General features: G+C 41.9%; 1 protein-coding gene across 1 annotated transcript; it reads left to right on the top strand.

The window, feature by feature from the left end:
• The first annotated feature begins 1,612 nt into the window (after window positions 1–1,612).
• Window positions 1,613–19,734, top strand: Gatm (glycine amidinotransferase). Its single transcript, XM_042687540.1, has 9 exons — window positions 1,613–1,748; window positions 3,408–3,626; window positions 9,234–9,429; window positions 10,771–10,961; window positions 12,891–13,028; window positions 13,177–13,341; window positions 14,828–14,891; window positions 16,673–16,789; window positions 18,676–19,734. The coding sequence occupies exons 1-9, from the start codon at window positions 1,680–1,682 to the stop codon at window positions 18,786–18,788; spliced, it is 1,272 nt and encodes a 423-aa protein (XP_042543474.1). The 5' UTR covers window positions 1,613–1,679; the 3' UTR covers window positions 18,789–19,734.
• The last annotated feature ends 196 nt before the right edge of the window (window positions 19,735–19,930 follow it).

The following is a 19,930-nucleotide window of genomic DNA, read 5'->3' as shown; positions in this document are numbered from 1 at the left end:
AACATATGGATGGCCTCGGATCTGAGACAGAAAATGGTCCAGGGCAAAGTCAAGTATTTTGAGTAATTACCATCTTTTAAAATTTCTTCGCTGAGGATCATGCCTCTAACCACCCTAAGTATACCATGAGAATCAGACCCTCGAGCTGGCTGCATTTTGCTGTTGGGAAATAGATACTTTTTAAATTTTGCTAAAGTTCAAAGATTTCCCACAGCCTTCACTAGAAATAGAAACCTTCATTAGAAAGGTCGAAGGATCCTCTTCCAAAATATACAGCATCTTTGTATCAGCAAAGGTATGAACCTAGACTTACTGGCTCCCTTCATTTGGGGCCTTCCTGTTATACAGTAGTAACATATTGCCCCAGATTCATATAATTCTTAGCACCATACCAGGTTCTGCATTGTGCAATTTCTCTTTTTGGTCCCTGGACAACTCCATGTGCCAGGAACACTAAATGCAATTGCTCCTTCTCACTTTGCAAATAAGAAGGCAGCAATAACTCAAGAAGACTCAGTTATTTCTAACAGCTCTTTTCATCATGCTATCCTGCTCGGCTGGTGCCTTCCATTAACGAATGCTGAGAAAACAAGTCGGAAACACCAGAATTTAAAATATAGCTCACTGAAAACGAACAGTTGCACATTTATGTAAGTATAAAGATGAAAAACTCTATGATGGTTGCATGCCTACAATCCCAGAACTTGAGGCTGAGGCAGGAGGCTCAATGGTGAAGCAGACTCAAAGAAGAGAGAAGAGGAGAGGAGAGGAGAGAAAAGAGAAGGAAGAGAAAGAAAGTAAAGAGGAAGAAAGAGGGAGGGAAGGAGTAAGGGAGGGAGAAGAAAAGAAAGAGAAAAGGAGCGGGAGGGAGAGAGAGAAGAGGGAGGGAAAGCAGCAGCTAACCTGTTAGATCGAATTCTCTGACTTTGCTTTTACAAATCCGAATTCACGAAGACTGGAGGGCCAGGGCTTACTTTTCTAACAAAAGCACCCTAATTACGTTGAAACAGAAATTTCATGTAGACTGCCTTATTTCTGACTCACATGCGTCTCTGTTTTCTGGGTTTCTCCTCAGAGGCTCACAGCCAAAGGCCATTTGACATGGCAAGTGTTCCCGCGCGGCCCCTGGGGAGCAGGCGACCGAGTGCCTGGCTTAGCCCCCTCCTGTCTCAACCCTTGTATCTAATCGTGAGACCGTCCGGTCTGCAGACCCGTCCATCCGCGGCCAGGGGCGGATTCACAGCAACGTGGGGATTTCAACCTAAGGCTCCATTGGCTCTCGGCACATGCAGGTTCCCAAATGTGTATTTAGAAGGATGTGAGCAGATGGCACGAACGGTACTTGGTCCAATGTCACATCTTCCTCCCCGGAGACCCCAGGGTGCAGCCAGAGACTGGGAGACAGTGACCCAGCCTGGGGCCCCAACACCTGTTCCTGACAGCCAATGGGCCCCGGGGGCGCGGGGGGGCGGGGCCCTGCCGGTGGGCGGGACACCCCCCCACCCCCCACCGAGGGTACATAAGGGAAGCGGTGGGCCGGGCCCGGCGTCGCGCTCCGCTCCGGCCCAGCAGCAGCAGCAGCAGCAGCAGCAGCAGCAGCAGCAGCAGCAGCAGCAGCAGCGAGGCAGCGCGGGGAGAACCGGGGACAGTTCCGCTGGCGGAGCAGCCGGGCCGGGACGATGCTGCGGGTGCGGTGCCTGCGCGGGGGGAGCCGCGGCGCCGAAGCGGTGCACTACATCGGGTCTCGGGTGCGTGATCGCCTCCGCCACACGCACACGCGCGCGCGCGCGCACACGCACACGCAGATCGGGCCTGGCGGAGACCCAGCCAGAGCTGCGTGCGGGACGCGTCCCTGTCCGGTCCCCCCCCCCCCCCCGCAAGGAAGCTCAGCCTCAGGAGGCTTCCTTCGCTCCTCGCTACCAGGAACTTGGAGCTCCCCGCACCTCCCGCACCCCCCCCCCCCCGGGGCTCCGAGCTTCCCGCCCCCTGCCCCTGGGCCGGGAGGTGGGGAACCACCGGGGACCCTGCGGGGAGGCGCTGCTGGGGCTCGGTGATTTGCACCGGGTGAAGAGTTGAGGAGCTGGCGGGGCGGATGGATGGGGAGCAGGCCGGGGCGGGGGGGGGGGGGGTGGCTGGGGCCCGGGGCCCCCAAGGTGGAGTGAGTTCCTCCAGACTTCCCGCGCTGCCCGGCGCTCCCCCTCTCCCCCTCGGGCTGTCGGTACTTGGCGGCTGACCCTCCACCCTCCCCGGCCCCCCGACAGGAATAGCTCCCGGCGGTTTGGCTCCCCAGCCACTGGTCGTGGAACAGCTGTCGCCCTCCCTCCTGCTTTGGTCTCCACCCTGTGACTCTCCTGCCCCCCCCACACCCCACTTCTTTTTGTCGGTCCTGGGGCTTGAACTCAGGGGCCTGGGCGCTGTCCCTGAGCCTCTCCGGGTTCAAGGCGAGCGTTCTAGCGCACACAGCACCACGTCCCGCTTTGCGGGGTGGTTTATTGGAGATAAGGGTCTCAAGGGCTTTCCTGCCTTGGGCTGGCTTCGAACCCCGTGATCCTCAGATCTCAGCCTCCTGAGTAGCTAGGGTTACAGGCGTGAGCCACTGGCTCCTCCTGACCTCTTTTAACAGTTATTTTTGGGGGGTGGCAGGAGGGTAGGAATGTTACCAGTGGTTGGAGAACTCTTTTCTGCTGTAGATCTTACATGCCCCGGTTTTGGTTTGAGGTTTGGGTTTTTAAGTTTAAATGGGTGCCTGGGTCAGTCGTTGTTTTAGGTAAGGAACTGGGCCATCTGTAATAAGGTGCAGCTGACAGTTGGTCAGCCTCAGAACCCAAGTGCCAAAGAATGTGAAGTGGATGGAGGGGGAACAAATGGCTTAATGCTGATTATTCTGAAAGATAAGGCCCTGAATATGTTTCCACATTGTTATCTGCAGGGGAAAGGACGGTGGTTGTAGATTCTGAAAGGGAAAGGAGGCTCTCTCCACCAGCTGGTGGTGGCTGGGAGTGTTGGGACAATTATCTGGAAGGAGAGAGCATGGTCTGTGGAAGAGTTCAAGAGTCACTGGAAGCCAGTCTGCTGAGATATTCATGGAGGAGTGTGGCAGCTAGGGACAAAACCTTCAAAGCTTTTTTTTTTCTTTAAGTTTTAGTGATTAGCCCAAGAGATAAAAGAAATACTGTACACAAAGGAGGACGTAAAAAAGAAATCACCTGTAATGCTTTTATACCCATGCACTATTAACATCTTGGTTTTCTATCCCCTAAAGGATTTGAAATACTTGCATTACACTGTGGTCTTGATTGTTTTTTGTTTTGTCTTGTTTTGTACCATTTTGCCCCATATCCATTTCTTCTTACTCCCATGGATGGGACTGAGCTACACAGTAATCTTTTCATTATTGTCCTTCAAAGCTTGGACGAACCTTAACAGGATGGGTGCAGCGAACTTTCCAGAGCACCCAGGCAGCTCCAGCTTCCTCCCAGAATTCCTGTGCAGCTGACGACAAGGCCACTGACCCTCTGCCCAAAGACTGCCCTGTCTCCTCCTACAACGAATGGGATCCCTTAGAGGAAGTGATCGTGGGCAGAGCCGAAAATGCCTGTGTACCACCATTCACCGTGGAGGTGAAGGTAAAGCAAGGGTGTACATGTGTCTAGAGGCGGGTCCTGTCCTCCCTCTAGAGTATTGGCTTCTACCACCTTCCCTCTCTGAAAACTGCCCTCACTTTAGCAGGGGTTAATTTTACTTACTATCTCTGTGGTATTTGACATTATCTACATATATCCCTTCCCTCTTCAAACCCCACTTGGATTCTGTGAGATCCTACCCGACTCATCAGGTTAGTTTATTCCCTGTTTTCAAACTCAAATTTGATCATGTTACTCACTGTGATCCCATCACCCCCCCTGCTTTGCCAAGGCCTCATGTGGATAAAGTCCTCATGGTATTCATGTTTCTGCATAAGCTATCTCTTATAACTTCATTTTTCCAGGAACATTCCCCCACCCACATTTTAATATTGATATTAGAGATATATAAGTATGGCAGGTTAGTAGTTTCTCATTCCTGTTTAAGTTGTTCTCTCTACTAAATTTCCAGCCTGATTTTCACCAGACTTTGTCAGACAAACATATAAGCAGCCAAGAAACCCTAACAAGCTCCATGCCTTCGTTCTCATGTGTTTCTCCCACCTGTTTTCCTGAACCCCTTATATATAGTTTAAGCCTAGCCCTACTTAGTTCCAAAGCATTCCCAAAGCTTCCCTAAAAACAACTAACATCTCCCTCTAAAAAGAAGAAGAATTTCTAGTATTCTTTATCTGTATAGTATTCTGTATCCAGTATACAATCCTAATGGCCAGTACTCCTATGGACTTCTATTCATACAGTATGTCACATAAGGGACCTTTCCATATTGAAGACAAAGCCTAGAGCCCATTGTTTATAGGTTACAAATGAATTATCAATATATTTATGTTCTTTATGAGTATCTGCACTTCATTTGAATGCAGAGGATATAAGTTCTGTAGAAGCATTATTACCATCATTCAAAGAATTGTCTACCGTGTAACACAATTCTATAGGTTTCAAAACCAAAGAACTACCAGATGATGGTGGCTCATGCCTGTAATCCTAGCTACTCAGGAGGCTGAGATTGAGGATTGCAATTTGAAGCCAGCTTGGGACAGGAAAGCCTGTGAGACTCCTATCTCCAATAAACTACCAAAATGCCAGAAATGAAGCTGTGGCATAAGTGGTAGAGTGCTAGCACTGAGCAAGAGGAGTTCAAGGACAGCATCCAGGCCTAGTTCAAGACCCCAGGACAGGCACCAAAAAAAAAAAAAAAAAAAAAGAACTTCCTATCTATTTTGAGAAATATGTTGCCTACATAGATACAAGCAACCAACTGAAAGGCAGTTCAAATGCAAGGAGAGCTAAGAATAGAGCAGTGACCAAGTGTGGATAGTTAAGGAAATCTGGAAGAAAATGATTCTTAAGACTTGGACAACAGGATAATATAGAAAACTTATAAGTAATTATTCTGAAACCAACCTTTGAGTCTCATATTTGAAATTTGATGAACAGATTAATTTACTGCCATCCCCATCTTTTTTTTTCTTCTGTCGGTCATGGGGCTTGAACTCTGGGCCTGGACACTGTCCCTCAGCTCTTCAGCTCAAGGCAAGCACTCTACCACTTGAGCCACAGCACCACTGCTGGTTTTCTGGTGGTTTATTGGAGATAAGAGTTGCATGGACTTTCCTGCCCAGGTTGGCTTTGAACTGCAATCCTCAGATCTCAGCCTTCTGAGTAGCTAGGATTACAGGCGTGAGCCACTGGCACCGGGCCCATCCCATCTTTTAAAAAGGCTTTTTTTTTTTTGAAGTACTGGGGTATGAACTCAGACCTCATATTTTGTTCTGCGGGCATTCTGCTGAGCCATGCCTCCTGCCCTTTTCCACAGTGGTGATTTTTGAGATAGGGTCTTGTTTCCTTCCCAGATGGGCACTCGAGTGGTGATCCACTCATGTTACATTGCATGTCATAGCTAGCATGACAAGCATGTGATACCTCACCCAGCTTCTTCCAATGAGATGGAGCCTTCCTGCTTTTTCTGCCTCAGGTCTGGACTGGGACCACAATCTTCCTCTATCTCAGCCTCCCACAAAACTAGGATGACAGGCATGTACCACTGTACTGAGCTATGACTTGAGAAGAGGTCTCACAAACTTTTCTGCTCAGTCTGGCCTTGACCCACAATCCTCCCATTCTCAGTCTCCCAAATAGCTAGAATTACAGAACAAGCCACTGTTTTTTTGTTTTGTTTTGAGTTGTTGTTTTTTTAAAGAAGTCAACTAATCTCCTAGCTATTCTGACTGATTTTAAAGTTAAAATTCAAGCAACAGTGTATCATTGTTACTTATCTTTAAAATGATCGATCTTTTTTCATACCATGTGGTCTTCAGAAATCAAATTTCTCAGATGGTATTTTGAGTTATCACTTGACTTATTACTTGACTTTGCAGCTTCATGGGCCTGTAGAAAGTAGAATATCAGGGGCTGGGAAGGTGGCTCAGTGGTAGAGTGCTTGCCTTGCATGCAGGAGGCCCTGTGTTCAATTCCTCAGCACCACATAAGCAGAAAAAGCCAGAAGCGGTGTTGTGGCTCAAGTGGTAGACTTGAGCTGAATAGCTCAGGGACAGCACCTAGGCCCAGAGTGCAGGCCCCATGACTATTAAAAAAAAAAAAAAGTAGTACATCATGCTAAAGTTAGGAGATGGGAACTGAATTAGGTATTTGATAAAAATCTGATAGCTAGTCTAGATTTACCAGCTATTTGACCTTGTACAGAAATTTTACAAACTTCTAGGCCCCAGTAAAGTGAAGAAACTGAGAAGTTTGGTAAATTCAGAGGCTTTCTAAGTACTTAACAAGATTAAATTTGGAGGTTAAAAAAAAAGCATGTATGTTGAGTATTTGCAAGAACAAAGCTAAAACTTAATGGATCCATTTTGTCAGTTACATTAATAAAGGAACATTGGGGAGCCAGGTGCCAGTGGCTCACGCAGGTAATCTTAGCTACTCAGGGGGCTGAGACTCCTACCTTCAATTAGCCACCAAAAAAATAGAAATGAAGTTGTGGCTTAAGTGATGTTCACCACTAGCCTTGATCATAAAAGCTCAAGGATAGCACCCAGGCCCTGAGTTCAAGCCCCGGGATTTGCATTTTTATAAAAAAGTATATTGGGGTATAATGGCTATAGAAACACTGGCAATTTGTTGGAAGATATGAGCATGAGAGAAATTCAGATTTTTGTGTTCAAGGCTAGTGCTAGACTACTTGAGCCACAGCGCCACTTCCGGTTTTTTTCTGAGTGGTTATTGGAGATAAGAGTCTCACAAGGACTTCTCTGGGCTGGCTTTGAACCACATCCTCAGATCTCAGCTTCCTGAGTAGCTAGGATTACAGGCATGAGCCACCAGCACCTGGCTATGGGAGCACAATTTTATTTTATTTTGTTTTTTTTTTTGGTCATGGGGCTTGAACTCTAGGCCTTGGTGCTGTCCCTCAGCTCTTCAGATCAAGGCAAGCATTCTATCACTTGAGCCACAGCACCACTTCCAGTTTTCTGGTGGTTAATTGGAGATAAGAGTCTCATGGACTTTCCTGCCTGGGCTGGCTTTGAACCCCGATCCTCAGATCTCTTGAGTAGCTTGTTTACAGGCATGAACCACCAGCGCCTGGCAGAAGCACAATTTTTAAAAGCTAACTGGCCTTTTATTTTTAAAACATCCTTGCTTTTGGTTTTGCTTTAATCTGTTAAAAAATAATAAAGCCCATTATAAACAATCTTTCTATAAAAATTAAACTTAAGGGTTAATAAAATACAAAGTAATTGCTAGATAAATAAGAAATGTTTCTATATTGATTTTTATTAGCTTTGCAAAAACAGATAAAAATTCATTTGGTGAACCACATAAAGGATTTTAGGCTCTAGAGGACTGTAAAGTTCCCAGGAATGCAATCACATCGCTGCAACATATTAATAAAAACATCATATGCTCAACAAGTGTTCATTATCTTGCAGATACTTGGTAAATGATTGCTAACTCATTTAGCAAGGTTATAAAGGAAGTATAATCAATTTCTAATTATCTTTTGGAAAATATAATTTGCCCTGATCATTTGGACTTTGTCTAATCTTTGACAAATTATAACTCACACTTGTTCAAATAGCTTTTTTTCTCCAAGGAAAGTTTATTTAACATATACCAAGGCAAACTTTATACAAATAGTAACACAGGACACTTTGGAAGTAGCCTGGTAAGACAATACAACTGTGTGACTGCTATAATTCAGTGTCCAGTTTTCAAAGGCTTCTTGTCCCTCAGCGGATTGTAGGAGATGTGCCTGGCATGTGAAGGAGGAAGTGGTGAATGGATGAGTACTACCAAGATGTGTCCAAAAGGAATATAAAGTCACTATTATCCTCCCTTTCTAGTTGCTGCTGCAGAAATCGCCAGGGCTGGAACACTTGAGTGCTTCATTTGTTTCGTTTTGTCTTTTGAAAGAGTGATCTAGCCTTTAAAATATTTGAATGTTTAATACTGATAAAATCTTTTGTGGGTCAGAAACTGAGTCTGCCATAGATCTTCAAAAGTAAGTAAAGGAGTTAATGATTCTGAACTAGGGGTCAGCAAAGTTTTTCTGTACGGGGTCAGATGATTCAGGTTTGTGGAACATGGATCTATGTGGCAAATATTCAACTCTGCTCTGCCACTGCTATGTAAAAGCAGCCATAAGGCAATGTGGAAACAAATGAGCATGCCTATGTTCCCATGAAACTAGTCACAAAAAGGTACTGAGCCAGATTTAGCCTGTAAACCTTAGTTTACTAATCCCCCTCCCTTTTTTTGGCATATAACTTCCGAGAATTTTCCACAAGCTAAGTTTTTCTTCAGCTACTAAATTACTGTGAATTCACTCATCAGATCATTTTCTTCTATGACCAAAGAGCCTGAAGTGACATGATAGCATATATAATCTGGAAAGTAAAGAAGTATAGGTGGTATGAGTACTACTACAGGGAATTGACAGGAAAGTAAGGACAAAGCTTGACTTGAATGTTTCCAGGTGCAAACTCTCTCTAGTGAACAGGAAAGTCAATAATGGGTTTCTGAGAAAAGCAAAGGTTTTGTTTTTAAGAGAAACTATGTCTCTAATCTTAACAGGGGCAATATACTTTCCTTTGTCACAAAATATCTTGAGGCACTGTTTTCCAGACAGAATTCTGGGGTGCATTGATAGCCTGTTTTTTTTTTCCAGTTAGTATAGGGTATTTTTATTCTCTATGTTGTGTGGTTTTTTCTTTCTCATGCTGAATTCCACTGAGACTTTCTAACAGGAGTGCCTGTGTCCTGTTTTAGCTGTGAATCATGGCCAAGAGGATTCCAAGCCTGTCTGGAGACAGACATGCTATTAGTGGTTGGGCATGAGATCTGAGACAGAAGGATCAGAAAGGCCCCAAAATATTAAGATAATTTAGAGTTCTTCTTTCAGCACATATTGAATGTTTGTCTAGAGAGCCAGAGTGTGCTGCTAGGGATCAACAATGAACAAAACATGGTTCTAGTCTCAATTCCATTATGTTATACAAAGAGTTGCACCAGCTATGAACTTACCTTAAGTTGTCTGTTTCTTCTGTAATTATTTCATTGACTTTCTTCTGTTTCTAGGCCAACACATATGAAAAGTACTGGCCATTTTATCAGAAGTATGGAGGGCATTCTTTTCCCAAAGATCATTTGAGAAAGGCTGTGGCTGAAATTGAAGAAATGTGCAATATTTTAAAAATGGAAGGAGTGACAGTGAAAAGACCTGACCCCATCGACTGGTCCCTGAAGTATAAAACTCCAGATTTTGAATCTACAGGTAAGTGCTTCCAGAAAGCTAATGTAGCCAAGCACTGGGTAGCACACTCCTGCAATCCTAGCTACTCAGGAGTCTGATATCTAAGGATTGTGGTTCAAAGCTAGCCCCAGCAGGGATTCTTATCTCCAATAAATTACTCAGAAAAAGCTAGAAGTGGCACTGTGGCTCAAGTGGTAGAGCACTAGCCTTGAGCACAAAGAGGCTCAGGGACACTACCCAGACCCTGAGTTCAAGCCCCAGACTGACAAGAAAAAAAGAAAAGAAAAGAAAGAAAGCTAATCTGTAAGTGACTTGACTTTTTCTTAAACATGTAGGGAGAGAGCTCTCAGAAAGCCTTCATTGTAACTTTGGTAGAAAGAAGCAGTCTTTCATAACATCATGATAATCTCTCTACATAACAGCAATGAATTCCATCTAGTTTCCCTTAAGAACAGAAATTTAAAGAAATATAAACATTACCATTTTCTTTTCTTTTTTTTTTGGTCCAGTCGTGGGGCCTAAACTCTGGGCCTGGGCGCTGTCCCTCAGCTCTTCAGCTCAAGGCTAGCACGCTACCACCGAGCCATAGCGCCACTTCCAGCTTTTTTTTTTCTGCTTATGTGGTGCTGAGAAATTGAACCCAGGGCCTCATGCATGCAAGGCAAGCACTCTACCACTGAGCCACCTTCTCAGCTCCCACCATTTTCTTTTTAACTAACACTGTTACACAGCTAGTCGTGTGCTTTAGTTCTATAACTTATAGTTACAGAATTATCCTTTATTTTGTGATATTGGTAGTCTTGAAGAATTTCATTTATACAAGAAAGTAACCTACAAATGGAGCAAGCTTGTGGTTGAGGATCTCTTTGAACAGCCAGTTTTTTGCCTTTTTCCCCCCTTTTCCTCTTTTGCTTGTCTTCCTCACCCTTGTACAGAACTTCATTAGAAAGTATTAATTGAATAAAGTAATGGGCTTCATTATGATTTGTCCATATATGTGTAATGTCTCCAAACATATTCAGCATATCTATGTCCTTTTCCCCTTCGATATCTCTAATAAATCCCCCTTTTATGTCTTTTCCCCTTAAATTCCACATTTGAGAGAAAACATGTAATACTTGTTTTTGTAAGACTGCTCACTTAACACAAAGATCTCCAGTTTCATCCATTTTCCTGCAAACAACATAATTTCATTCTTCTTTAGGGTGCGCTAAAACTCCATTGTGTATACATATGATTCTACATATATATACATATTAGTAATTATTTTTACCAAAGAGTTAGAACACATTATACATACTGTTCTATTTTGGAAATCTGTTGTACAGACATGGTTGTGGAATTTTCCTTTTGGTCTGACAGGTTTATACAGTGCGATGCCACGAGACATCCTGATGGTTGTGGGAAATGAGATTATTGAGGCTCCCATGGCTTGGCGTGCACGCTTCTTTGAATACCGTGCGTACAGGTCAATTATCAAAGACTACTTCCATCGTGGCGCCAAGTGGACAACAGCTCCTAAACCCACAATGGCTGATGAGCTCTATGATCAGGTTAAGTCTCTAAATATAGGCTAGCTTGTTAATAACTTTTCTAAATAATCCACCAAGAGTAAGAAATTCTCTGATCCTGTTTAAATATTGAACATACCAGAAAGTGAGAGCATCACCTACTTAAAAAAAAAAAATGATTGTGGTACAATGAAAACAAGAGTAAGTGATCTTGTGATAACTGTTAGTAGTAATTATAGCTAACATTTATTTGTTGCTTACCTTGTACTGAATCCTGGGCTTAGCTATTTCTTTGCATTGTCAATCATGTTTTGTTCTTTAGAACAATCCTAAGAGAGAGAGGAGTTATCATTTCATTACAGGGAGAAGTTCTCCTGGGGTACTCTTTTATTTGTAGAAGTCAGAAAAGTCCCTAGGCTTAAGTCCTCTACTAGAAAAAGAACCTGACCTACTGGCAGATTCACAGTAAAACCAGACAGTTATCCCTCCTTATCTACAAACATCTGTAGGTTCAACCAACTTCAAACAAACATCTTAAAAATACTGTCTATACTGAACACGTACAGACTTTCTTCTTGTCATTATTCCCTAAACAACAGTGCAGCCTATCTTTTACATGCATTTACATTGTTAGGTAGTATAAGTAATCTAGAGATGATTTAAAGGAAGATATGAATAGATTATATGCAAATGCTCTATCATTTTATATGAACACCCATGGTTTTTGGTATCTGTCAGGAGTTCTGGAACCATTCCCCCCTGCAGACAAAATAGGTGATTTTATGTTCCTTATTAAATCATTTACTATTTGATTACTTATAGAAAAAAATTAAATCAAATTTTTTTTCCTAAGGGTTTAAAGACAGAATTAATGAATTAATTCTACCACATCCAAATTTAGCAAGGAAGCATGGTATTTCATTTATGGTATCAGTTAGGCTTAGGTCCAAATTCCTTTTCTTTTTTTCTTATTTTTTTTTTTTGTCGGCCGTGGGTCTTGAACTCTTGGCCTCGGCGTTGTCCCTCAGCTCTTCAGCTCAAGGCAAGCACTCTACCACTTGAGCTACAGCGCCACTTCTGGTTTTCTGGTGGTTTATTGGAGATAGGAGTCTCACGGTCTCTCCTGCCCGGGCTGGCTTTGAACCGCGATCCTCAGATCTCAGCCTCCTGAGTAGCTAGGATTACAGGCGTGAGCCACCAGCGCCCGGCCCAAATTCCTTTTCTAAAAGAACAGAATTACGTCATCTGGTTGGCTCTCAGTATTATAGATAGTTACATGGATGTATGCATGGGTCATAAAATATTTTCAGAGTTGGAAGTGGAGCTGTGGCTCAAGCGGTAGAGAGCTTGCCTTGAGCTGAAGAGTACAGGGAGAGTGCCCAGGCCCAGAGTTCAAGCCCCACGACTGACCAAAAAAAAAAGATATAAAATATTTTCAGAGTCAGAGTCAATTACTACCCTGTACCACTTGTTTCTAAGTATCAGAAGATTTCTTTTCTTTTCTTTTTTTTTTTTGGTCAGGGGCTTGAACTCTGGGCCTGGGCACTGTCCCTCAGCTCTTCAGCTCAAGGCAAGCACTCTACCACTTGAGCCACAGCGCCACTTCCAGTTTTCTGAGTAGTTTGCTGCAGAGAAGAGTCTCACAGACTTTTCCTGCCTGGGCTGGCTTTGAACTGTAATCTTCAGATCTCAGCCTCCTGAATAGCTAGGATTATAGGTGTGAGCCACCAGCGCCTGGTGTATCAGAAGATTTCTGTAATGCCTAGTTTTTTTTTTGTTGTGGTGGTGGTGGTAATTGTTTGTTGTTTTGATTTATCAAAACCTTTCTCCTATGCAAGCTTTAGTCTAGAACTGTATAGGTATTTGGGGAAATGATGATACAGAGCTAATCTTTTTTTTTAAATGTATATCCTGTTAACAAATGTCTCATGAAACTAATGTATTATGTGTGTTCATTCTTCTTCCAATTAGGATTATCCTATCCATTCTGTGGAAGACAGACACAAATTGGCTGCTCAGGGAAAATTTGTGACGACTGAGTTTGAGCCATGCTTTGATGCTGCTGACTTCATTCGAGCTGGAAGAGATATTTTTGCACAGAGAAGCCAGGTTGATAAAGACTGGCTCTGAAATTTCACACTAAATTATTTTTATTTCCTTTATTTTTATATTAAAATATTTCAATCCTATATATTTTTAGTTTCCTAAACCTAGAACTAAATCTTTATAAAATACATTGTCTTCCTTTTATTTTCAGGTTACAAATTACCTGGGCATTGAGTGGATGCGTAGGCATCTTGCTCCAGATTACAGAGTACATATCGTCTCCTTTAAGGACCCCAACCCAATGCATATTGATGCCACCTTCAACATCATCGGGCCTGGTCTTGTGCTTTCCAACCCTGATCGACCATGCCACCAGGTAAGAGCTCTTAGGACACTGAAAAAGCAATAGAGTCTAGCAACTTTACATACTTCCAAGGCTCCAAGTGACAAATTTAGCATTAATCAACAGCATTTTTTTTTCATTTTTTATTTGTTGGCCCTGGGGCTTGAACTCAGGGCTTGGGTGCTATCCCTCAGCTCTTCAGCTAAAGGCAAACGCTCTACCACCTGAGCCACAGTGCCACTTCCCGTTTTCTAGTGGTTTATTGGAGATAAGAGTCTCACGGACTTTCCTGCCTGGGCTGGCTTTGAACTGTGATCCTCAGATCTCAGCTTCCTGAGTAGCTAGGATTACAGGCGTGAGCCACTGGCACCCAGCAGAAATGTGTATTTCTGAGTGAACATCTTAAACATGCCATAAGTGATATAATGTCTGACCATAATGCTGTTGATTAAGCTGGGCACTGGTGGCTCACGCCTGTAATCCTAGCTACTCAGGAGGCTGAGATCTGAGGATCCCTAGGATTGGCAAGGGGAAAAAAAGAGTATATAATTTGCAATATCAGTTTTTACTTGGTGTGACTTTTACATGGTGTGACAGTTTATTTCTGTCCCTTATTTCCAGATCTGGTGGCCAAGTTTATTATTCACTAAATTTTAACATATTTAATTAATATACAAGTGGGTTATGTGGTATGGACATTGAGATGGCTGACTTATAGCTAACTGATGACAATATGGTTCTTTGAAAACAAATGTCTAACATTTATATTTCTTCTGCAGCCACAAATGATTGACTATGAAGTTGATGGATTTGATGTAGTCATATTTTTGTTTTCATATAATTAGTTAAGAAACATTTTCATTTTCTTTAACAAAAGTGTTCTTAAGGAAAGTACGTTTGGAATTTTAAAACTTTGAAACCAGAGAAAAGCTTTAATATTACTTGCACTTTGTAATTTAAATATGGAGTTTCTCTGTACATTTTAAACTAATATTTGAACAAAATCATCCAAATATTTAACAAATTACAAATTAAACAAATTCCCTATGTGGGCAGTTGAGATATGATACCTTACCAAAAAGTATTATTAATGACAGGAATTCTGAGCAGGGCCATGTACAGCTGTAATCCCAGTTACTAGGAGGCTAAGGGAGAAGAATTGTGAAATCAAGGTTAATTAGGCTATTATGATAAGATTCTGTCTTTAAAAAAAAAAAAGAGGGCTGGGAAGGTGGCTCAGTGGTAGAGCGCTTGCCTTGCATGCATGAGGCCCTGGGTTCGATTCCTCAGCACTACATAAACAAAAAGAAAAAAGCTGGAAGTGGCTTTGTGGCTCAATTGGTAGAGCACTAGCCTTGAGCTGAAGAGCTGAGTGACAGTGCCCAGGCCCAGAGTTCAGGCCCATGACCGGACCCAAAAAAAAAAAAAAAAGAAAAAGAAAAGAGGGGAAATAAGGCTATCAGAGACTAAGAATAAGAAATAGACATTTAAGCCTTTTGGGGTTATTTTGGTCTTGCAGATTGATCTTTTCAAGAAAGCTGGATGGACCATAGTTACTCCACCAATACCAGTCATCCCAGATGGTATGTCTGCTTATATTTATTTATTTGTTTGTTTGTTTGTCGGTCGGTCATGGGGCTTGAACTCTGAGCCTGGGTGCTATCCCTCAATTCTTCAGCTCAAGGCGAGTGCTCTACCACTTGAGTTACAGTGCCACTTCTGGTTTTCTGAATGGTTTATTGGAGATGGTCTCATGGAGTTTCCTGCCTGGGCTGCCTTTGAACTGAGTTCCTCAGATCTCAGCCTCTTGAGTAGCTAGGCAATCTGCTTATATTTATACTATAACAAAGTAAATACTTCAGTGACCAAGGATCCTTCATCTATATAGAGCTGCCCAAATTTTAGCAATATGGAGAATTTAGCTGGGTGCCAGTGGCTCACACCTGTAATCCTAGCTACTTAGGAGGCTGAGATCTGAGGATCATGGTTCAAAGCCAGGAAAGTCTGTGAGACTCTTTTTTTTTTTTTTTTTTGGGTCTGGTCGTGGGGCCTGAACTCTGGGCCTGGGCGCTGTCCCTCAGCTTTTCAGCTCAAGGCTAGCGCTCTACCACTTGAGTCACAGCGCCACTTCCGGCTTTTTTCTTTTTTGCTTATGTGGTGCTGAGGAATCGAACCCAGGGCCTCATGCATGCAAGGCAAGCGCTCTACCACTGAGCCACCTTCCCAGCCCGTCTGTGAGATTCTTATCTCCAATTAACCATTAGAAAACTGAAAGTGGCACGTGGTTTAAGTGGTAGAGCGCTAGCCTTGAGCTGAAGAGCTCAGAGAGAGTGCCCAGGCCCAGAGTTCAAGCTCCTTGACCAACAAAATTTTTTTTTAATTTTAAAAATTAAATACATATATATATAATGAGAGTGAGGGAAAGGGAGAGAGAAATAATTTAGAGACTATATTTTCCTAAAATGTAGTAAAGTGGTGGCTGTGAATATGAGAATAAGGCTGGGTCTTGTGTTTGCAACGTTTCCTGCCATAGAAAATAGAAGTGAGGGCTGGAAAGGTGGCTCAGTGGTAGAGCACTCGCCTTGCATGCTTGAGGCCCTGGGTTCGATTCTTCAGCACCACATAAGCAGAAAAAAAAAAAGCCCGAAGTGGCGCTGTGGCTCAAGTGGTAGAGCGCTAGCCTTGAGCTGAAGAGCTGAGGGACAGCGCCCAGGCCCAGAGTTCAGGCCCCACGACCGGACCCAAAAAAATAGAAAAATAAAAAATAAAAGTGAGAAGACAGAATGAAGCAACATCACATAAAGCAATATAGGGTCTTTTTCAAAGAAAATAGGATGAACTCAAATTGTGCCATGAGTGTGGATTGATTCCTAACATTTACCAAAAAATAGTTTTAAGATTAAAATAACTTTTCAGGGTTGGGAATGTAACCCAGCAATAGAGCACTTGTCTAACATGCTCAAGTCCTAAGGTCTAATCTCCAGTACAAAAAAAAGAAAAGAAAAGAAGGAAGGAAAAGAAGGAAGGAAGAAAGGGATGGAGGGAGGAAGAGAAGGATGGAGGGAGGAAGAGAAGGATGGAGGAAGGAAGGAAGGAAAAATGGGTGTGGTCTATAATCCCAGCACTTTATTGGCTGAGGCAGGAGGATAAGAGTTCACATCCAGCCTAGGTGACAAAGAGTTGATAAATAAATGAATAAAAGATCCTAGGCTACACAGGGTTGATAAATGAATAAATAAATAAAGTTTTTCACAAAGGAAGTGCACCAGGGAAAGAATTAAACTTTAATATCTTTCACCTATAAATTATTGGCTCTAAGCAAAATTGGCATCGGACATGTTTGAACAGTTGTTGCTATTTTCAGATCACCCACTCTGGATGTCATCCAAATGGCTTTCCATGAATGTCTTAATGTTAGATGAAAAACGTGTTATGGTGGATGCCAATGAAGTCCCAATCCAAAAGATGTTTGAGAAGCTGGGTATGTAGAATAAATGGAGCTTTTGTCAAATGTGAGTGTTGAATAAGATCGGAGAAATTGAAATTGAAAGTCACATGTATGGTTTATCAAATTTAATTTCTATTCCGCTTAGAGGTACTTAACTAATACTTTGTAAGTGGCTAGTATTTTGACATTGTTTTCAATAAGAAGTTGGAGCTTGGAGGGACAACAGCAGTGGTATTCACTAGACACTATAATGAAAATGAACCGTACATGTCATGGGTGGAGATGGGAGGGAAAATCTGGGAAAAAGCAAGGGAAGGGGTGACACTGTCCAAAAAGCAACGTACTCATGGCCAGGTGCTGGTGGCTCATGCCTGGAATCCTAGCTACTCAGGAGGCTGAGATCTGAGGACTGCAGTTTAAAACCAGCCCAGGCAGGAAAGTCTGTGAGACTCTTATTTCCAATTGACCACCACCGAAGTGGGGCTGTGGCTCAAGTGGTAGAGCACTAGCCTTGAGCTAAAGAGCTCAGGGACAGCATCCAGACCCAGAGTTCAAGCCCCACAACCTATCAACAAAAAAAAAAGTACTCATTATCTGACTTATGTAACTGTAATCCCTCTTCACATCACCTTTATAATAACAAATTGTAAAAAAGAAGAAGTTGAAGCTTGTCAGGCACTGACGGCTCACACCTATAATCCTAGCTACTCATCAGGCTGAGATCTGAAGATCCTGGTTCAAAGCTAGACTGGGCAGGAAACTCTGTGAGACTTTCATCTCCAATTAAGCACCAATTAAGCTGGAAGTGAAGTTCTGGCTGAAGTGGTAGAGAGCTATCCTTGATCACAAAAGCTCAGGGACAGTACCCAGGCCCTGAGTTTAAGCCCCAGGCCTGGCACAAAAGAAAAGTTGGATCTATATCTGAAGCCACTGGAATTCTCCCTTAGTGATAAGTTTATCAGTTTTCTATGACTACTAGTTGCCTGGTCCATCTATGGAATTATTTCTTTGCATATACATTGGTGAGTCCTTCCTCAAATAAGAAATTATTAAGACGTAAAAGTAAATGCATGTATTAAAAGGCTTATGAGAGTACAACTAGACAGAACAATGCAGACAGACATCATCTTTTTAAAGTACTACTGTAACTAATACAATTGACTCTTTCCCTAAGTACTGCTAGTTAAATAGACCTGTACATTCTAGACTTATTGTTATAAATGGTACCAGATTAAACTAGTTCTCCAACTAGCTTTGATACATGTAACCAGCTTTGATACTAAACTACCGATTTTGGTCCATTGTTTCCTTAAGATGTCCTGGCAAAGTTAATCTGTATCAGATAAAAATCTCCTTAGATGTTACTATGTAAAGCCAATGTTCAAGTTGGCTAAATTATACTTTCCCTACTAAATTAACAGGATAAAAGTAGAAATACTCTGACAAAATCTAATTGTAAAACAAGATCTTAGGATTATAATTTTTTTTTTTTTTTTTTGGTCGTGGGTCTTGAATTCTAGGCCTGGGTGCTTTTCAGCTCAAAGCTAGCACTCTACCACTTGAGCCACAGTGCCATTTAAAACAAGTATCTTGAAATTTTAGTGCTTGATTATTTTTTAATGTGTGGTAGGCAAATCTACTTATCTAGTCTGTTGGCTTGTGAATAGTCAGTAGAACAAAATTTTAGGGTCTCTGTTCACTTTCATGTGAAGATTTTACATTAGCAGTGAGACAGATTAAATGAAAATGGAACTGTTGAAAAAAAGAAGAAGAAAGCTAAACATACTGGGTTGAGCTATCTTGAAAGGTTAGAACTACAGGCTAACTACAGGATTCCATCAAATCTTCAGGCTTATTCTCTTTGGGAGAGAAACTGTATGTTAGTCTCCCTAACTGATCTTGTCTCTCTTTCTATCCAGGCATCAGTACCATTAAGGTTAACATTCGTAACGCCAATTCCCTGGGAGGAGGCTTCCATTGCTGGACCTGCGATGTCCGCCGCCGAGGTGCCCTTCAGTCCTACTTTGACTGAGTAGGCCTGGTGGGGCTTGAGACATGGCCTCAGAAATACCTGAAGAAGCTTAGGGGCAAGGTTCATTCTCCCGCTTTAAAAACTGCATGAATTGTAGTGCTTTAAACAATCATATCCTTAACAGGGGTCTCAAGCCTGGTTTACTTTTATTACTTTTCTTTGACATAAGGAAAATAACTTCTACTACATTTTCCTTTCTTCTAAAGTTAGTTACTACTTGTCTTCAAGTATAAAAATTGGGCGAATGTGTACCAAGACAAAAATTAGTCACTTGAATAACTTGGCCACTAATATTTAACCATCTACCTCTGTTTTTTTAAATTTTCTTTCCAAAAGGCAGCTTGAAATGTTGGTCCTAATCTTAATCTTTTTTTCCTTTTTGATAGACTCATGAATGTTTGTATGACTTCTTTTTTTTCTAAATGAGAGAAAGACTTGGAAAGGTACAGATCCTAAATAGAGCCAAACAACTCTCTTTTTCTGAAGAAGAATTTGGGAAGTTCTTAATTTTTTGTTTTTAAAACAATAACCTAGACTATGCAAACATTAAAGTGGATTTTCCATGAATATTAACATTCTCATCTCAGCAGTTATGATATGTGCTACTAAAAACCCATGTCATACAACTTACCTCATTTCAAGTGAAGTATTTTTATCTTGATCTTTTCCTCTTTCCAAAATTTTTCACAACTATTTAGTATACTAGGAGATAGCTATCAATTCCCACCCCTGAATTTTAATGCTCAATATCTAATAGGTACATTGCATCTTTAGCAATCTAAGATCTGTTTACATATGTGCAAATTATTTAAAGCATAGATTTAAAAGCATTTTTTAAAGCTAATGGTGGTAAAAAAAAAAAACCTATATGCAATGTGAAGTAATTTTAATGTTGGATACTATACATGTATTTTTATTCTAATAAACTTTTGTGCTTCAGATTGGATTTTATTACAGTTCCTTGACATCAGTCTAATTATTCTAGTATAAGTAAATTGCAGAATGTAGCTCTTATGACAGAATTCTAATTCTCTGAAATAATCAAGAATATTCATCCCAAATTTGGAACTAACATTTGTATTCAGAAATGTTTGTTTAGGGCTGGGAATGTGGCTTAGTGGAAGAGTGCTTGCCTAGCATTC

This window comes from Dipodomys spectabilis, unplaced genomic scaffold, assembly GCF_019054845.1.
Source record: "Dipodomys spectabilis isolate Male_0828 unplaced genomic scaffold, ASM1905484v1 ptg000108l, whole genome shotgun sequence".
In the NCBI taxonomy this organism is placed as follows: Eukaryota; Metazoa; Chordata; class Mammalia; order Rodentia; family Heteromyidae; genus Dipodomys; species Dipodomys spectabilis.
The sequence above is the reverse complement of the archived record's forward strand: the minus strand, read 5'-3'. Positions and strand labels throughout refer to the sequence as shown.